We start from the raw sequence: 17,483 nt of genomic DNA, 5'->3' as shown, positions 1-17,483 counted from the left end.
TAGCAAGTGTGCTAATTAGGAGTATGGGGAAAGTAGTGGCAAGTTGCTAGCCTGGAAGGCTGAAGAGGATAGAGGACGGGATTACATTGAAAGTCTGATAGTGGATAATAATGGTATGATGTGAGAAGATTCCGAGGAAATATTAGAATGCCTCTATAAAATATCGGAGGACCTTTATTTTGAGGGAGACACTTTTATGGCATCAGATGTAAGGGAGTGGTTGGTAGGGTTTCAAGTACCATCCCTATCAAGCTGAGAAGAATAAATATTGGAGGATATTACAGAGGAGGTAATTATATTGCAAATCAATAAAAAACGAAAAGTGAAGGCGGGAGGTACAGATGCCTTTCCTAAGGAGTTCTTTAAAGCAGTGAAGGAAATAATAGTTTAACCTACGATTAGCGGGGCCATCAGAAATTCCTCCATCTTGGAACAATGCCCTAATTGCTCTACTTCTGAAACCACAAACACCTCAGGAGAGCAGACTGATACAGGTCCATTTCCTTATTCAATTTTGGTCATAAGATGTATACCCGCAACCTAGCCAAGAGACTCTCCTGGGTTGTCAGCAAGATAGTGCACCAAGATCAGAAGGGGTTTGTGCCAGGTCGGCAGCTGCATGATTTGACACATCTGCGATAGATCTGGCAACTGAGAATTTAGATCCCAAACAAATGGTCACCGTTGACTTGGCTAAGGTGTTTGATAGGGCGCACTGTGCCGATTTATGGGAGGTGATGGAGTTTTGTGGATTTCCTTCTGGTTTTGTGGAAGCGGTCAAGGCTCTATACACATCACCAGGAGCACACATATTGGTAAATGGAGGTCTTACTAAGAAAGCTAACATCTTGCGAGGGACACACCAGGGCGGCCCATTATCCCCGCTCTTTTTTGATAAAGTACCACTGGTGCAGGCATTATGGGAAGTTACAGGAACTGAGCCTTTTGAATCACAAGATTAAAAGACCTGGACCTCTATGCGTGCAAAATTATTTTGTAAACGGAAAACCCGCAGAAGACTGTGTGGAGAATGGAGGCTATAACAGGGGCATTCTCTGGCTACTTTCAGTTCTACAGAAGTTAGATATGGTACCAGAGTGTAACTTGAAGCGGTTAAGGAAGGAGATTGAGGTGTTATTATCGAGGTGGGGTCGTCGTCCTCTAACCCTTTGTGGTAGTGCAAACTTAGTGAATCTGATTCTCCTCCCTACATTGATCTTCGAGTTCGATAATATCCCTCTGTCTTTTCCAAGAGGTAGCTTCGATACAATACAGGGGCAGATAGGGAGTTTCATCTGGGCCTCTAAATGATGAAGTGTCTATCTGTATTATCTTTCTTTTCAATTCAGGAATTGCAGAATGTTACTGGGGTTCCCTGACGATTCTAGTAGAGGTAGAACATATGCATGTTTGCTGAATATGATTGGACAGGAAGACTTTATAAGTTTGGGGACCAGAAGTATTTCAAGAAGGTTCGGTTGAAAGTGTTGAGGGCATTTCTGGAGGTATGGGACCACATGAGGAAAGTCCTTTCAGTTGATTATTACTCGGAGGTTGCCCCAGTTTGAAATTCCCCAGGTACCCCATCATTTTTGTTGGATAAGCGGAGCATACCACTAATCAAAGCAGGTATCAATCGTTGGGGCAGTTATGGGATGGCGCAAGTCTCATTTTATGGGAGCAGTTAACGGCAGGGACTGAGGGCAGTCTGTCAAGGTAGAAGTATATGCACATTTGTAACCACCAGCTGGGCAATCTCATTTATTTCCACCTAGAGCCTAGATGTCTCTTGCTGGAGTTATGACCATGCCTATATGCCCTCTTTACACATTATTATGTGTTAAATATAAGTGTGCAAGTGTTATCGTTAGGTCCAAATACTGCAGTGCTATTGTTTTTCCTTCATTTATTCATATACACTTTATCACAAACGAATCAAGCACTTCTTATACCCTGCCTAACTGCACACAATGAATTATACAATGTGGATTTTTTATTTAATAAGAATTGTTTTCATATTTATTTGGATTTTTTATTGAAATGAATTACTTAAAATACCATTGCAAATGAACCACGATCATTGGGGAGTGTTTTCTCTGTCTATTGGCTGTCAGCATATTTCTTAGGTGAGTGGAGCGCATTGTGTAAACTTGACAGAGGCTTCATAGCTGAAACGCGTTGTTTTGCACATTACAATCTTGGTGCTAATCACTTGGTGTGCAGCTGTTCATTCTGGATTGTGGAATGGTGTATTGATGGATTACTGGATGGTTGCTGCAACCCTAACTGGCACTGCGAAGTGAGAGGCAGCGTACGAGCAGCTCTGTTGTCGAATATATATATATATATATATATATATATATATATATATATATATATATATATATATATATATATATTCTTTTAAACACAAACCAATTCCCCTTAAGGAAAATGGGCTGCATTAAAAAAAAAAGTATGCTCTATTTAAAAGTAATCACAGGCACGGTGATCAGCTGACCAAAGCAGGCCACCATCCTGTGATGGCCTACAATCGTTATGAGACATATTTTGCAAACTATCTCATTAATATTCACAAGGTAGGTCAGACTACGGCCCACTAGGATTTGGAGTTTCAGGAACTGACCTACTAGTAACAGGTCAGTTCTTACAAATCTTCACTGGTTGCAAAAATAGTGGTCGCATTTTGCGACCAGAATTTTTAGTGAAGATATTTATACACCTGGCCACAAATCTCCTGAAAGATGGGGCAGTCTTACAGCTTAATCTCAGACTCCATATGACCTACTCCCTTCAAGCAAAAGGCGAATCTCAGAAACAGGTTAGGAATGGGACGGGGCGACAGCTATATGTTAGGATCCAAGTCACTTGCTAGAGGTCCAGCAAGTATGAAGCTGGAGTATAAAGGAAAGAACGTTAATTATACCCATGGCTGAAATTAAGGACAAGGAACACAAGATGTATTCTTTACACACGGAAATGAAAAGTCCATTCAAATCATACTTTTCTATTTAATAGACAGAAGAATCCAATATATACAAATGCTGTGAGGAATTCATCAACACGACAAGAACTTGGGACACTGTTGCTAAATTGTTAGGCAGAGATGTGGAAAAGTGCACTTGTTCCCACTTATGCCTCACTTCAAGTGAAACTTAGCAGAAAATTCGAAATCAACCTGTCCTGCGTATTTACATTATCCAACAGGAGGCGTTGTGCAATTTGCGAAATGCCAGTCCATAAAAACTCAACTGCCTTCATAAATTACAAGCAGGAGTGCTTGTCAAGTAGGCACGGGGCTTTCAGGTTCTTGCAGTCTTTCAAATGTCAACATATGCTACCTCAGATGAACAAACATTTTCTCATTTTTTGAAGACTTTCCCAGGGCTCTTGTTATTTTGGATAATTAACCAGCGTAACAGCTGAAATCATATTACCGATTCCATCTTACTCATACATGAAGCAATCTAAAAAAAACGGGTTAAAAATAACATGTCCATTTGTTTTATTGCAGCCTGGACTTTAGAAAACAGGCGTTTTTGTCTCAATTCACATTTGGAATTCTCTGGGTAATTAATTTCATAACTCCACCACCAACGAATTCTGAACTATTTTCACAAGAAAGTTTTTTTTAGCTAAAAAAAAAAACCCCACAGAATAAATTTCCACTCTAGAATTTGTGTCTTCCTTTCCTGGCACATTTGAACGTGTGCTGCAAGTCCTCGAATGTAGAAGTCTATTGAAAGACGGGTCAGTGACAGAGCCATGAACATGGAACCGCAAAAAAGGATCTCCAATGCCATAGTGTGTTGTGCTCAGAGCTCGTCGTGTTTCCCAGCCCCAGGTTCAGTGCTTGGCTTGATGAAGACTCCTTCCATCACTTTCCAGTAGTTGTTTGCATTTGGTGTAGACATCCCATGGACCTCTCTTTGTCCCCTGATGGGGTGGCTGTATTGTTCCCCTGTAATGGTCAAGTACACGTCCGTCCCTATATGCTTGAAGCGCACAGCTTCTTCGCGTTCCCAGTATGTGTCGCTGCACTGTACAGTCCAGGAGTCAAGGTCATCTCCTTCCCCGTTGTCACCAAAGGCGCTGACTTCCTGTAGACGCAAAAGAGCATCATCATTAATATAGGCAATAAACTCACGCACCAGTTCATAAGCTAAGAACACATTTTGCCTTCAACACATTCCCACAGACCTGTTGATGTTTACTATTAAAACTACTTCCATATTTCATGGCAGCACCTTCTGGTTGTGTCTTTCACTGCAGGAAATAACTCAGAATGAAAAAGGTGAACTGTACGTGATCATGAAGTTCTCGTTGTCTCTCCAAGAACAATGTAACCTGGGTTAAAACACTCACAGGCACAATACCTTTCCCTAAATATCTGAAATCGGCCCTAAGAATTTACAAACATTATAACTGAATTAATCAGAAGTTGTACCTTTAGTTGTAGCTAATAAACACATCTAACGGTTTCACCTAATAAATTACAACTTTCCATTCATTTTACCATATATATAAAGTTACAATTAATTAGACTAAAACATATCCTCACAAGTCAATCATTATTATGTAATACTTCATTGCCTGTAAAACAACAGATAAAACAGTCCTAAGACAGAAAAGTACCCACCTAAATACAGTTGAAGATATTCAGAGAACTATTAGTCACAATTGTCATCCGCTATATCAAAAATAAGCAACGCAGACTCTTGGAAGCCAGCTTCATAAATTTAACCATTAAGATTCCATCACTTTTAGACCCCCCCCCCCTCCCGCACCCCCCCCCCCCATATGAAATAACGACAGAAGCAGTAGTTTGTATGGCCGTTTTATTGAACTATAAACTCAATAATATACTTCTATGATGGTATAGCTCTGGACATATATTAAAATCTTACAAATTCTATTTTTATTTTGGCTGCCAGATTGGAGTCAATATACAATTGTCTCCCTTGAGTATACAGTCCCATGTCACACTCAGGTTTGATTCCAAATACTTAAGACAGATCAGTCGCATAGAATAAGGGATACACTCTGATCCACCCATCTTGAGGACTTTGACACATTGGACCCTTGGCAGCTAGGCTACTGCCCCAGGATGGGGAAGAGAAACCACAGTAATGCTGGCTATTGATTTAATAAAGAGCATTGCAGCTAGTGATGACAGAGCAGGTTAGCTAACGAGAATTGGAAAATCTCGCGCAATCACACGGTTTCCGTAGGAAATCCTTCTGTTTACTTGGAGAGAAAAATATCCATTCTGACTGCCTAAAAGGGAAAAATCTTTCAAGCTTAAGCCTGCATGAGCCAGACGAATACCAGGTTAAGGTCTTTTGTGGTGAAGACTGTGGCAAAAATTTGGATTTTCTTAAAAAACACCAGTTCAAGAATTCAAGCAGAACTGCCCGGGGGGTCTCGTCTTTATTTTAAGATTGGTTGTCCTGAAGATGGTCTTAAGGAGTCAACAAATATAAGACCGAAACATCGACTTTATTGTCCATATCTTCTTTGTTTTGATTAAATTTGAACAGCGGCATCTCTTTTTGTTGTAACATAGGAGTCGTTATAAATCTTGAATAGATTGGACTTGAATACGAATGGATTAATGGAGTGATTTGTCTAATTCCTGTTCATTTGTAATTGTTTGTATGATTAATTTTTAATGCTGAACAGTACCCTAAAAGAAAATATAAAGAATCATTTTTCTATGAAACAAATTTCCTGTGTAGCTCTTATGTATCCAATGTAATTAATTTTCCAGTATTGAACACTAAGACATTAAGAATTTTAAACAGATGACAATTAAGTTGGATAGACCAAAACTTACAAGAAGAAACTAGGTCTATATTCTGATTAGTTTCTAACAAACAAATTAACAAATAGCAGCTTATTTAAAATCACAGGATATTGATAATGTTTGATAATGAAAATGTTTGACAATGGTTTATGATAAGAAAACAGCTTTATGGCTCTACAGCAAGCAAAGCACAGACTTCAAAGTCTAGTGCATGATGCACAGGATTTACTAAGGTTCAGAAGCATCTGGCTAAAAATATGGACTTGCAGATCTGTGCTATTAGACGAGTGACCCAAGGAAATTTGTTTACAGGAGGTGATCCCTTTATAACAGGCTAGTATATAATTAAACGAAACACTAACACCATAGAGCGCTATGCTCATTGGCAAAAGAATCATAATGCGGGACTATTTTTATTCTCAAAGATTCACCCCTCCAAATTTCAAGAACAAGAGAGACCAAGGAAGCTTCCTGATAAACCTCATACAACATTAGCCACAGGGTACTTCCTAATAGCACAGCAGGAATGTTTTAGTAGACTTTTAGCTCTCTAGCTTCGTCCATGGAGAAATTATAAGTACAGAAGTTTTAAATACGGTATGGGATAGGGAACTTAATAGATCTGCCTGGACGAGGGAAGAGAGGTAAACATCTTCTCAAACAAGATTAACATCATTCTAAACTCCATAAGGCGGAGATAAATTCAGCAGGAACACAATAGAGAATACACAGAATATACTTCTCTTGTAGAACACATTTGAGAATAGACTATATTTTATGAAAGCAATGGTCTCCCACCCATAATGCCAATTCTGAAAGTTAGCCTATGGTTAATAACTGTCTCAGGTCAAGCACCAAGCACAATACAAATCAATAAGCAACAGAGAGTGTGGGGCCATTGGCAAATCATTTATCTCTCTTGAGACGAGATTCTCAAAATGTAAATGTAGCATATACTGCAGAATATTGTGACTTGAATGAAAATGATGTTCCATTTTGAGGAGGTCGGGAGGCATTTAAGAAAGTAACATGTGGCAAATACATTGCTGTGATGGATATTCTGAAAATATTTAGAAAGCTAGAAACAGAAAATGTGAAGGGGAACTCAATGAACAGCAGCCCGCGCGCTCCATTACCAAAAATTTGAACAAATAGTGGCCAACTTAAAGCCACTATGGCCAATAGAGCTGAAATAACTAGGTTGTACTAAAAGGTCTTTAGCACAAGCCTGGTAATAAAGAAAGCTGGTCGTTGCCATGCCAGATTCATGAGAGAATGGAAAGGTCCTTCTAGTTAAAGGGAGAACCTCACTACAGCACTTAAAAAAATTTGCGGTTTGGAGCAAGATAGATATACATAATAAAACAATTTAAATAGTATGGGGACCACAACTCAGAAAGCAGCAAATAGATCTTACAAATATCAGCAATAATTTTTTGCGGAAACCAGTTAAATAAAATCAAAACATATAGATTAAAACACCATCAAGGTTGGGGATATCAATATTTCAGGTGGATAAGCGGCACCAAAGCTCGGGATAAGCAAGAGCATATAGATACCACCCCATGCGGAGATCAAGTCAAAGCCCTGATTATTGTAATTTTGACATTTCTGGGAACTATGAAGGAGGCTCCGCATATTGTTGATAGATTAGTGGCCAGCAAGAGTTAAATATTGTGAAAATTACAATGGATATGTAAAACATATGCTCATAAAGAGCATTCTACTGACAAGCCAGACAAACCACAGTGGTGACAATGTTGATAGCCATTGACTTTACACACTTAATTGCTATAGTTAGCAGCAGATTTGGATCTTATGCACCACATCCACCTTAACAATTTGGCTATTGGAATAATTTGGCTATGGGAATTGTGTAACAGGTTGAGGAGTCAGTCATTAAAATTCTCAGAGCAACGCTACTTTGTCTAGTGCATTCTACTCGCAAATTAGGGGCATCTATGGCCTTTTTAGGTAACATCCCTATCTATACCCCCTAATGTGCTCCAGGGCGTATAGATAAAGTTCTTTTAGCTTTTGCGTAGCAAGTTTGAATGCACTTCACAATTAATCTTGAAATGCCAGATTTAGAAATAGGATTGCCCTTGTGAGGTAGTGTAAATGAAACAGTTGCTTTGTTTTACGAAAGTCTTTTGTTTTTCGATATAATACAATAGAACTCTCCTGATGTTAAGTGTGTGAAGAGCCCGTTCTGCTACTAAATCAGATTGAGGAAAGAACACAGGTAGCTCAACTGATTGGTTAATATGGAAAGCAGAAACTACTTTGGGAAGGAATCTGGGATTGGTGCGAAGAACGACCCTGTCTTTATGGAGTTGAAAGAAGGGTTCTTCTAAGGTTAATACTTGTAGCTCAGCAACACTCCTTAATGAAGTAAATGCAATGAGGAATGCAGCCTTTCCTCAGAGAAACTGTAAAGGACACTTCTTAGGTGGTTCAAAGGGTGTACCAATAAGTCTTGTAAGTACAACATTAAAATACCACACTGGTGCCGGGGGAATTCTTGGTGGTATAACTCTCTTTAAGCCTTCCATAAAGGCTTTAATGACAGGAACTTTGAACAAAGACAAATGCTGTCTGTTTTGCAAATATGTAGCTACTGCTGCTAGATGCAACCTAATTGATGTGTAAGCTAGCCCACATTGCTGTAAATGCAGAAGGTAACAAACAATGCTCTGAACGGAAGCATCTAGAGGTAGAATTTTGTTATTACAGTAGACAACAAATAACTTCCATTTGGCTGCATAGCAAGCTCTGCTAGTAGGTTTTCTTGCTTCCTTCAAAATAGTCACATAGTCTGGTGGCATATTTAAATATCCAAACTATGACTTCAGGAGCCAAATCGCTAAGTTGAGCTCCTTGGGATTTGGATGCTTGATTTCTCCATGGTTCTGAGTGAGGAGAATGGAGGCGAGATCTAGCTTTTGATGTTGAACTACTGAGAGCTCTAACAGAGTGGTGTACTAAGATTGACGGGCCCATATGGGAGCTACTAGAATCAGTGTGAGGGATGTATGCCTGAGCCTCCAAATCAGAAATAGAAGGAGAGGGAGAGGTTGAAAAGCGTAGGTAAATATCATTGACCAATTCATCCATAGTGCATTGCCTTTGGATACTGGGTGTGGTAACCCGGAGGCGAAGTTTGCTCATTATGCATAGTCTGCTGCGGCGAACAGATCTATTTGAGGATATTCCCATTGTTGAAAGTATGGAAGGAGAACTTGGAGATGAAGTTCCCACTCGTGTATTTGTTGTCCCCTTCTGCTAAGGAGTTCTCCAATTGGATTGTTCACTGGGAGGTGTTCTGCCAGAAGGTGAATCTTGTGATGTATTGCCCATTTACAAGTTGTGAGACAGTTGTGACAGTTGGAGACAGTGTGGCCCCCATGCTTTTGTACATTGTACATTGCTGTCATGTTGTCCGTGCGGACTAGAACAACTCGGTCTGTGAGACGAGACTGAAAAGCTTTCAGTGCTAGAAATACTGCTAAAAGCTCTAGATAGTTGATGTGGAGTAAGTTGTGTTTGTCGTCCCAGAGACCCTGAATTGTGTAAAGATGGATATGTGCTCCCCAACCCATGAGAGAGGAATCTGCTGTTACCACGACTTGTGGAACAGGGTCGATGAAAGGCCACCCTTTTAATAAATTGTGAGGGTTCCACCACTGCAGAAAGCGATGGGTGCAGCTGTCTACCAACACTAGGTCTATTAACCGACCCTGTGATAGAGTCCACTGACGGGCTAAGCATTCTTGTAGTGGACACATGTGTAGAGTTGCACGAGGCACTATAGCAAATATATGACGCCCTCATTCCTAGTAGCCGCATGAAAGTCCTGGCTGGCAAGGTTTGGTTGGTTTGGAACTGCAGCAATATAGTTTGGATATTTTAAATTTTGGCTGCATTAGGAGAGGCTACAGCTGTGTTAGTGTTTAGAGTGGCAGCTAGATAGGATTCTACCTGGGAAGACTTTAGGTGAGACTTTTGAATATTGACAGTGAAACCCAATTTGTGGAGTAGGTGTAGTGTGGTCGGAGTGTGCTGTAAACACTTTTGGTGTGTGCTGGCTGTAATGAGCCAGTCGTCTAGGTATGGAAACACATGAATTTGCGGTCTCCTGAGATTAGCTGCCACTACTGATAGGCATTTTGTAAAAACTCTGGGAGCAGTAGTTACTCTGAATGGTTTTTGAACCGATAGGGTTTGCCTGCAATCACAAATCTGAGATATGCGCGATGAACTGGATGAATGGGAATGTGAAAATATGAGTCTTTTACGTCTAGTGTGGACATAAAACCGCATTATTGTAAAAGTGGAAGAACTTGTTGAAGCGTTGAGATATGGAAATGTTCTGACAGTATGTACTGGTATAACTCTGAGATAAAAAATTGGTCTTGTTTTGGGGATCAGAAAATAAAGAGGAGAGTAAACCCCTGAACCTTGGTATTGTAATGGAACTAGTTCTATGACTCCCCTTTTTTTTTTTAAGAGAGATTGCACTTCTTGTTTGAGTAACTGTAAGTGGTCTGACGACAGTTTGTGAACAGGAGGTGGAATGTTTGGTGGAGAGCTCCAGGCATTAACCATGTTGGATAAAGTCGAGCTCCCATTGGTCAAATGGGGAGAAACTGTGTAAGTCTTCCCCGACAGGTGTTAAGTGATCAAAAGGAAGTGTGGGCAAGTCACTGTCTGTGGGGTGGAGGGGTGTTACGCGGTGCAGCGCCTTTGTCCCTATATTTGGAATGGTTTCCTCTATAGAAACCTCTAGAGGGAGAGGATTGATTGATCCCTTTATAGGAGGAAGCATTTGAGTCTGAGGAAGTTGTTTTGGACCCTGCTCTGTAAAATGAGCGGCGAAAGGAGCCTCTATTGGTTGGGGACTGGAGCGCTCCCATGGATTTTGCTACTTCGGTGTCCTCCTTCATTTTCTTTAAAGACTGGTCGACTACATGACTAAACAGGTGTTCCTTGTCAAAGGGGGTGTTCAAAATGGACTGTTGAACTTCTGGCTTAAACCCTGAGATTCTAAGCCATGCATGCTGGTATTGATCTCTCCAGCAGCGATGTCAGCTGCCTCTAAAGCACATCTGACTGAGGGGTCTTCAACTAAATGCTGTGCTTTAGTTTAATATTCATCTGGGAGATATTAGAGCAGTTGTTCCATCTCATCCCGTGGTATCTAGCCAGTAGGCCCTGTGGGTTTGCAATGCGCCAGTGGTAAGCATCTTGAACAGTTACTCATTTTCCTGAGGTATCTATAAGTTTAGATTCCTTGTCTGGGGGAGGTGCATCCCCAGATGTTTGTGAATTAGCTCTTTTACGAACAGTGGACACTACTAGGGAGTTGAGAGGTAATTGTCTTTAATAAACACTGGATCTTATGGTGAAGTTTTATATTTTTTATCTACCCTTTGAGTTAAATTGCGTGCTCAGACAGGGTCTTTAAATATATCATCTGAATGCCTCACCATGCTTTTAAGCATGGGGAGTGTTTGACTTGACATGTGTGTGGACTCAAGTGTTTCAAATAAAAAGTCCTCCTCTAACCTCTCTTTATGTAAGGTCACCCCATGATACTCTGCAGCTCTAGCAATGAGGTATTGGTAAGCCATACTATTGTCTGGTGTGATGGCTTTGCAGGGTAAAGGTCAGGGTCAATAGTGTAGTCATTCCATGGGTCTACAGGCAAATGAATATCATCATCATTATTATTATGATCTCTGTCTGGATCTGTATGTGGAGATCCCCAAGGTGTTTTATGCAAGGGATCTTCAATTAACTGTGGAGAAGAGGGTGGAGGAGGAGACGGTTGTGGGACAGGATAAACAGGCTGATAGCCATGTCCTTCTTTAGAGGCATTTTGGGAGTGTGTTGGATGCATCTCCAGTCGTTGAGTCCGACAATCGCGCAGTCTCTTTTTGGATCGAAACAATTTACAAACGTCGCAGTCTTCCTCCTTGTGCTCCAGAGAAAGGCACAAGTTACAAACTTGATGTAGGTCGGTGCGCAAGTACTTGGCGTGGCACCCAGGACAGAATTGGAATGGAGTCCGTTCCATCAGCAGAAGGCTGGCCTGAAGGCCGCTTACAAGGTTTTCGACCGAAAATTTTAGTTTGACGATCGATTCGATACGCGGAAGAACACGGAAATGCGTACGGGAAAAATACAGTAGAATATTATATATATATATATATATATATATATATATATATATATATATATATATATATATATATATATATATATATCTCCATCTGAGAACTCAAGGTGAATAAAGTGCTTGGTACAGACGGATTCAGAGGTGGCTTTAACGCAACATTTGCCTCAAAACTGATCCCTAAAGAGATGGTAGCATATGATTACCTAGCCGACATAGGTAAAGTAACACTATTTCAGGGAAAAAGCATATAGAGTGTTTTTTAAACTTGAAAGACTCCCACCACTGTTCTTCGTTTAGATCTGTATATTGATGCTAAACTACATACTAAAATACTGGCAACTATGATCGAGATTCCATCTTCTTGGACCAATTCACTCTGAACAATCAGGGTTTACCAGGGAGGGACAGATGCATGCTAACATCAGAAGGAAAGCCTACAGCCAACCTAGTCGAGAAGGACCCAAAAAAATCCCAGCAATTCTGGCTCCCCTTTCTGCTGAAAAAACATTTGACCAACTGGACCAGCCCATTCTATAACAGGTTGTGCTTGCCATTAGCTAAGGCTCTAGTATATATGGTAATGGCTAATTATAAGAGCCTGAAGAGTAAAAATAACACTCAATGCCTATACCTCCAACCAGCTTCAGCTGTACAGTGCTATGCCCCAGGTGTACCCTTGGTTCCTCATTTCTGTTTCCTCGTAGAACAAAACCACTGACTTCATGTATAAGATTGGCTGGGAATGTCTGTAGCATACCATTTGGTTCAAATATAATATTCCTTTTTGATGAGGACATAATAATCCTAAAAGGTATCCTGGGCATGCATGGCGCAAGGGTCTCCCTGAAGACGAAACTGCATTTATTCAAAACTAATACCATTTTAGATGGGCTCTCATCTAAGTTAATTATCTGGGAGTTAATGTTAACCTACAGATAGCAGACCTTTATGATAAACAAACTATCCAGTAATGATTTGAGGCGGTCTCCCTGAAGACGAAACTGCATTTATTCAAAACTAATACCATTTTAGATGGGCTCTCATCTAAGTTAATTATCTGGGAGTTAATGTTAACCTACAGATAGCAGACCTTTATGATAAACAAACTATCCAGTAATGATTTGAGGCAGCGACCCCCGCTTCTTCTCTCCTGGGTGAGAAGAATAGATACTAAAAAAAATGGCGACACAGTCGATTGTTCTTACTTGGCGGAGGTTCTCCAAGTGATGGGCATTGGTCCCTTGTTCCCACGCGCCATTCGCGTTCTGTATTCTAATCCGCGGGCTAGGGTCCTTATCAACGGGGCCCTCTCTGATGTGTTCCCGATCCGCAGAGGCACGCGTCAAGGGTGTCCTCTCTCTCACCCTTGCTATTTGCGCTGGCCATGGAGCCCTTGGCCTGTCTCATCCGCTCTGATGTGGTGGTCCAAGGCTGGTCCTGGGACCCCATCATGTGGATAAAGTAGCTCTCTATGTGGATGATGTCCTTCTCTATATTTTGCAGACCCAGAGCATTCCGTTCCCCGCTGACTAGAAATACTTCGCAGCTATAAAAGCGTTTCCGGACTCCGACTTAATCCCGCCAAATCCATCCTTGTCCCTCTCCACATATCAAGTGCCTGCTTCGAGTGGCAATCCACCATTCCCATTAGGAGACAGACCTTTAAATATCTGGGGATTTGGATAGCCCTCCTACCGGAGTTGGGATGGGCTCTGAATATCACTCCCCTGATCTCCAAAGCCAAAACTGATCTTAAAAGTTGGCAAGCTCTGCCGCTTAATCCCCTAGGTCGTAGCGCCCTCTTTAAAATGATGATTCTCCCCAGCTGCCTTTATATTCTCCAAAATATTACCCTCCACCTTCTGGGGAGGTGGTTCCGAGATTCCGACAGAGCTCTCATCAGATTTCTCTGGGGGCATAGGAGATCGCTCATTGCCCTGGCTCAAAGCCGGATTCCGCCCTTTGACGGCGGTATGGTATTGACTAATTTACACCTTTATTACTTATCAACCAGACTCCTCGTAGTCCATGATTGGTATACAGGAGGCTGGTTGGACCCGGCTTACCGAACTGAGCTTCGGTACATGGACTTCCCACAGCTGCATGCCTATCTCTACGGCGCTCCTATACCGCTCATACTCCCCCCCCCCAATCACTGGATCAGTTCTGGTGGCTTGGCGCTCCACCCTCCGGCACACCCGTTGGGATAGACAACTTACTCAACTTGGCAGGGCACATGGCTCCGAGAGACGTCCTCCCTCTTGGGCTTCTGGTCCTGGGACCACATTGTAATCTCTCTCCTTGGGGATGTTTGGGTGGGAGATCACGTTCGGACCTTTACTGAGCTACAAAAGCGTCATTCCCTCCACACCCCCCAATTCTATTGATACCTCCAACTCTGCCACGCACTAACGGCACATATCCCCCCCGGTACATCGACACTCTAATTCAGCCCACTAGAGGCGCAGGTACTTATGGGAGACCTGGGGCAGGGAGGGGTCTCGAGGACATACTGATCTCTGATTAATAACACACCTACCAACGTGGACAGAATCCGAGCCCGCTAGGAGGGACGGTAAGGCCCCCTGGAAGAAGCGGATTGGCGAGACGCCATTATGTCCCCCAAAACCCTTACGACCTCCTCCAAGCTTCGCCTCATCCAACTATACTACCTCCACACAGCCAACCTCACCCCGGTACATCTACATAGGGCGCGATTGTGCCCTCCCCTGACAGTGCTCGCTGTGGTCGGGCCCCTGCAGATTTTTTACATATGGTATGGACTTGCCCGGCCCTCGCTTCGTTTTGGTCCAATATAGAAGCTGAGCTTACCCAGACCCATGGCTGGCAGGTTCCCCACGACCCCATGCACCTGCTCCTTGGCGTCTTAGATGGCTTAGACAGCTCTAGAGCTGACAAGCTCTTTTTGGGCACAGCTCTCGCAGTTGCCAAACGCGACATAGCGGCGGCTTGGGCAAGCACCAGATCCCCTGCCCTGCAGAAGTGGCGATGAGGGGTGGATTGGTACGCCACCCAAGAAGAACCCCTGTTTGAGGCCCGGGAGTGTCTGAAAAAGTTCCAGAGGATATGGGGCAAGTGGTTGAATTTGCTACCTTCTTAATGTTCATGTTGCCCTCCAAATGTAAACGTACATGCTGCCTTAAATATATGGACATAAGATGATATACTATAATTTCCTTGAGCCAGATTATACTGTTTGTTGTATACGGCTATTGTGCATTCACACACACTTTGTCGAAAGGTGCTAAAGACCTGGTTGTTCCCCTAGATGTCTGTCCGAGTGTGCCTTTTCTGCCTGCATGTTGTTCTGCCGTTAGCGCCTTGACGCCCTTGGGCTAAATTAGTGCTCTATAAATCTTATATTCAATTCAATTCTCCCACAATACTCCTCCGCGTCTACCGTCAGACTTTCACACTCTTATACATCTGTTTGTATGCCTAGCTGGGGATGTCCCCCATTAACTTGGGAACAGTTTGAGGTTTCTTAGTGAGGCTCAGTGTTACATTGGAGCCACACTTCAGGGGCCTAGCGCTGAGCACTAACTTTACCCTACCAGTCTCTTAGTGAACAAGCATGGCAATCGAAACAGTGTTCGTCCAATTCCTCTTCCCTAAGAGTTGTGAGCAGCCTCAAAGGTTCAATGTGCTTTACAAAAACACTCAAATTATTCAAGATAAAATATAAAACTAGCAATAGGGTCCCTTGGATGTCGCATTACAGTTAAGGATGGGTCAGTACGTGGTGAGCGACAAACTACAATTAGTCATGACCTTGGTGACATTGTTCCAATCTATGTTCAAGAGAGAAATTGGGTGACAGTATTCCAAGACCTGAGGCACATGCATTTGCCTCATGTAAGTCTTGGTGGGCTCATAGAGTAGAATAAAATCTCCTTTATCTGATAGTAAGGGATGTGGTATGAAGCAAACAACTTTGAGGTTTTGCCAGCTCTCAGGAGAAATCAAGTGGTGCTCCATATTATTTACATCTGTGTAAAAGCTCAGGACACAGCCTGAATGTAGAACAGTCCATGTTCTTCTATTCCTTTCTCATCCTCAATGTACTCTGCTGGCAAATGGGCACAAATCTAAGTAGGATACATAACTGAACGTGCAGCTGGTAACTGCTGGCTCTCCAGGAATGCTGAATACTGTATTTGTAACAAAATTAATTAGTTGTGTTCAATGGGCAAGAACTGCATCCCATGTTTTATGGATGAATAAATAGTGACCACGGACCACAGTTTTTAATATATCGTAGATACTATGCTTATCTAAGAAATACAGAGATTAGTGGAGATTAACGGACTAGTTTCTATGCACGAATACTACTATATATGAGAGATAGAGATAATATACACACACACACACACATAAATACACACACGCAAAATATGTGTGACACCTCCAAACAGACCTAGCCTTATAAACTAAAGGCCTCAGTTTGATGGCGGTTTGTCGTTCCGTCGTCTACTGTTGCCATGGTCAGGAGACCACCCGACAAGCATGCGGCGGTCCTACCGCATTATGATAAGACCGCCGCATTGGTGGTCAGAAAGTACTCCATACCAAGGAAAAGGAGCTGCAGCACAAGGCGCCATGATATGGAGAACCATGTTATGCATGGCACAGGGTGCATGGGGGAGAGTCAGGACACTACATGTGGCCCATGATGGACGAGGGCCCTGTTTGGGGTCCCCAGATTCTGTTTCTGACAGCTGTCTTTCCAACATGAAAAGGCTGTCCGAAAGAGATATATATAGTAATCCCAACAGAAGTGCCACTCGGGAATATGATTCTGACCGCCGCCCTGTTGGGATCACTGACCATGGCGGAGACAGCGGTCTTCCCCCAGACCACTATGGTTCCAACTGCCGGCATTGTAATCCAGTGGTTGGACCGAGGGGCTGTCGGTGGTCAGACCAAAATGAGGCCGTAAGTGCCCGTTCTTACATGGACATTTTTTAAAGCATGGGAACAAAAAGGGCAGAAGAGACCCTCAAACATTTGTAAGCGGACCTCTGCTTGTGATTAAAAATGCCATGCTTACATGACCGTTTATCATAAGAGCCTGTGCCAGATGGATGAGAAACCAAAATAAGAACAAGGTTTCTAAATTATTTTGAACTTGGCTGGATGTCGCTGATACATTTGGTCAAGTAGGGTAGATAAGGGATCACAACATTTCTTTAAAAAATGGCAGAAGACTTTAACAGCTTCAAGGCAAATATTATGTTTGGAGACTAGAGTAGGAGGGAGATAATACAGGTAGATGATTTGGGGAGAAATTACTGGGAACTTGAGTAATAGGAGGTCCCTCAGACGAAGCTAACCAGGTAGATGATAAAGGGCAGACGTATTATTGGGACTCAACAGGAAGGAAGTGTAGTTGCTCTATTTCCCAGTAGAAAGTCCAGGTAAGCAACTCAGGAAAAGTCCGCAATTTGGCCACTATCTCCTTCCTTGACCACTGGG

The 17,483-nt window shown here is 42.3% G+C and overlaps 1 protein-coding gene across 1 annotated transcript in view; it reads right to left on the bottom strand.

Moving 5' to 3' along the window:
- Positions 1-2,991: 2,991 nt before the first annotated feature.
- SDF2L1 (stromal cell derived factor 2 like 1) overlaps positions 2,992-17,483 on the bottom strand; it is a 49,697-nt gene continuing 35,205 nt past the window's right edge. Inside the window, exon 3 of the mRNA XM_086942724.1 lies at positions 2,992-4,100. Coding sequence (XP_086798850.1) covers positions 3,816-4,100 — 285 coding nt within the window. The 3' untranslated portion in view covers positions 2,992-3,815. The remainder of the gene's footprint in view (positions 4,101-17,483) is intronic.

This window comes from Lissotriton vulgaris, chromosome 11, assembly GCF_964263255.1.
Source record: "Lissotriton vulgaris chromosome 11, aLisVul1.2, whole genome shotgun sequence".
NCBI lineage: Eukaryota > Metazoa > Chordata > Amphibia > Caudata > Salamandridae > Lissotriton > Lissotriton vulgaris.
Note: the sequence above shows the minus strand (reverse complement) of the source record. Positions and strands in the feature narration are given on the sequence as shown.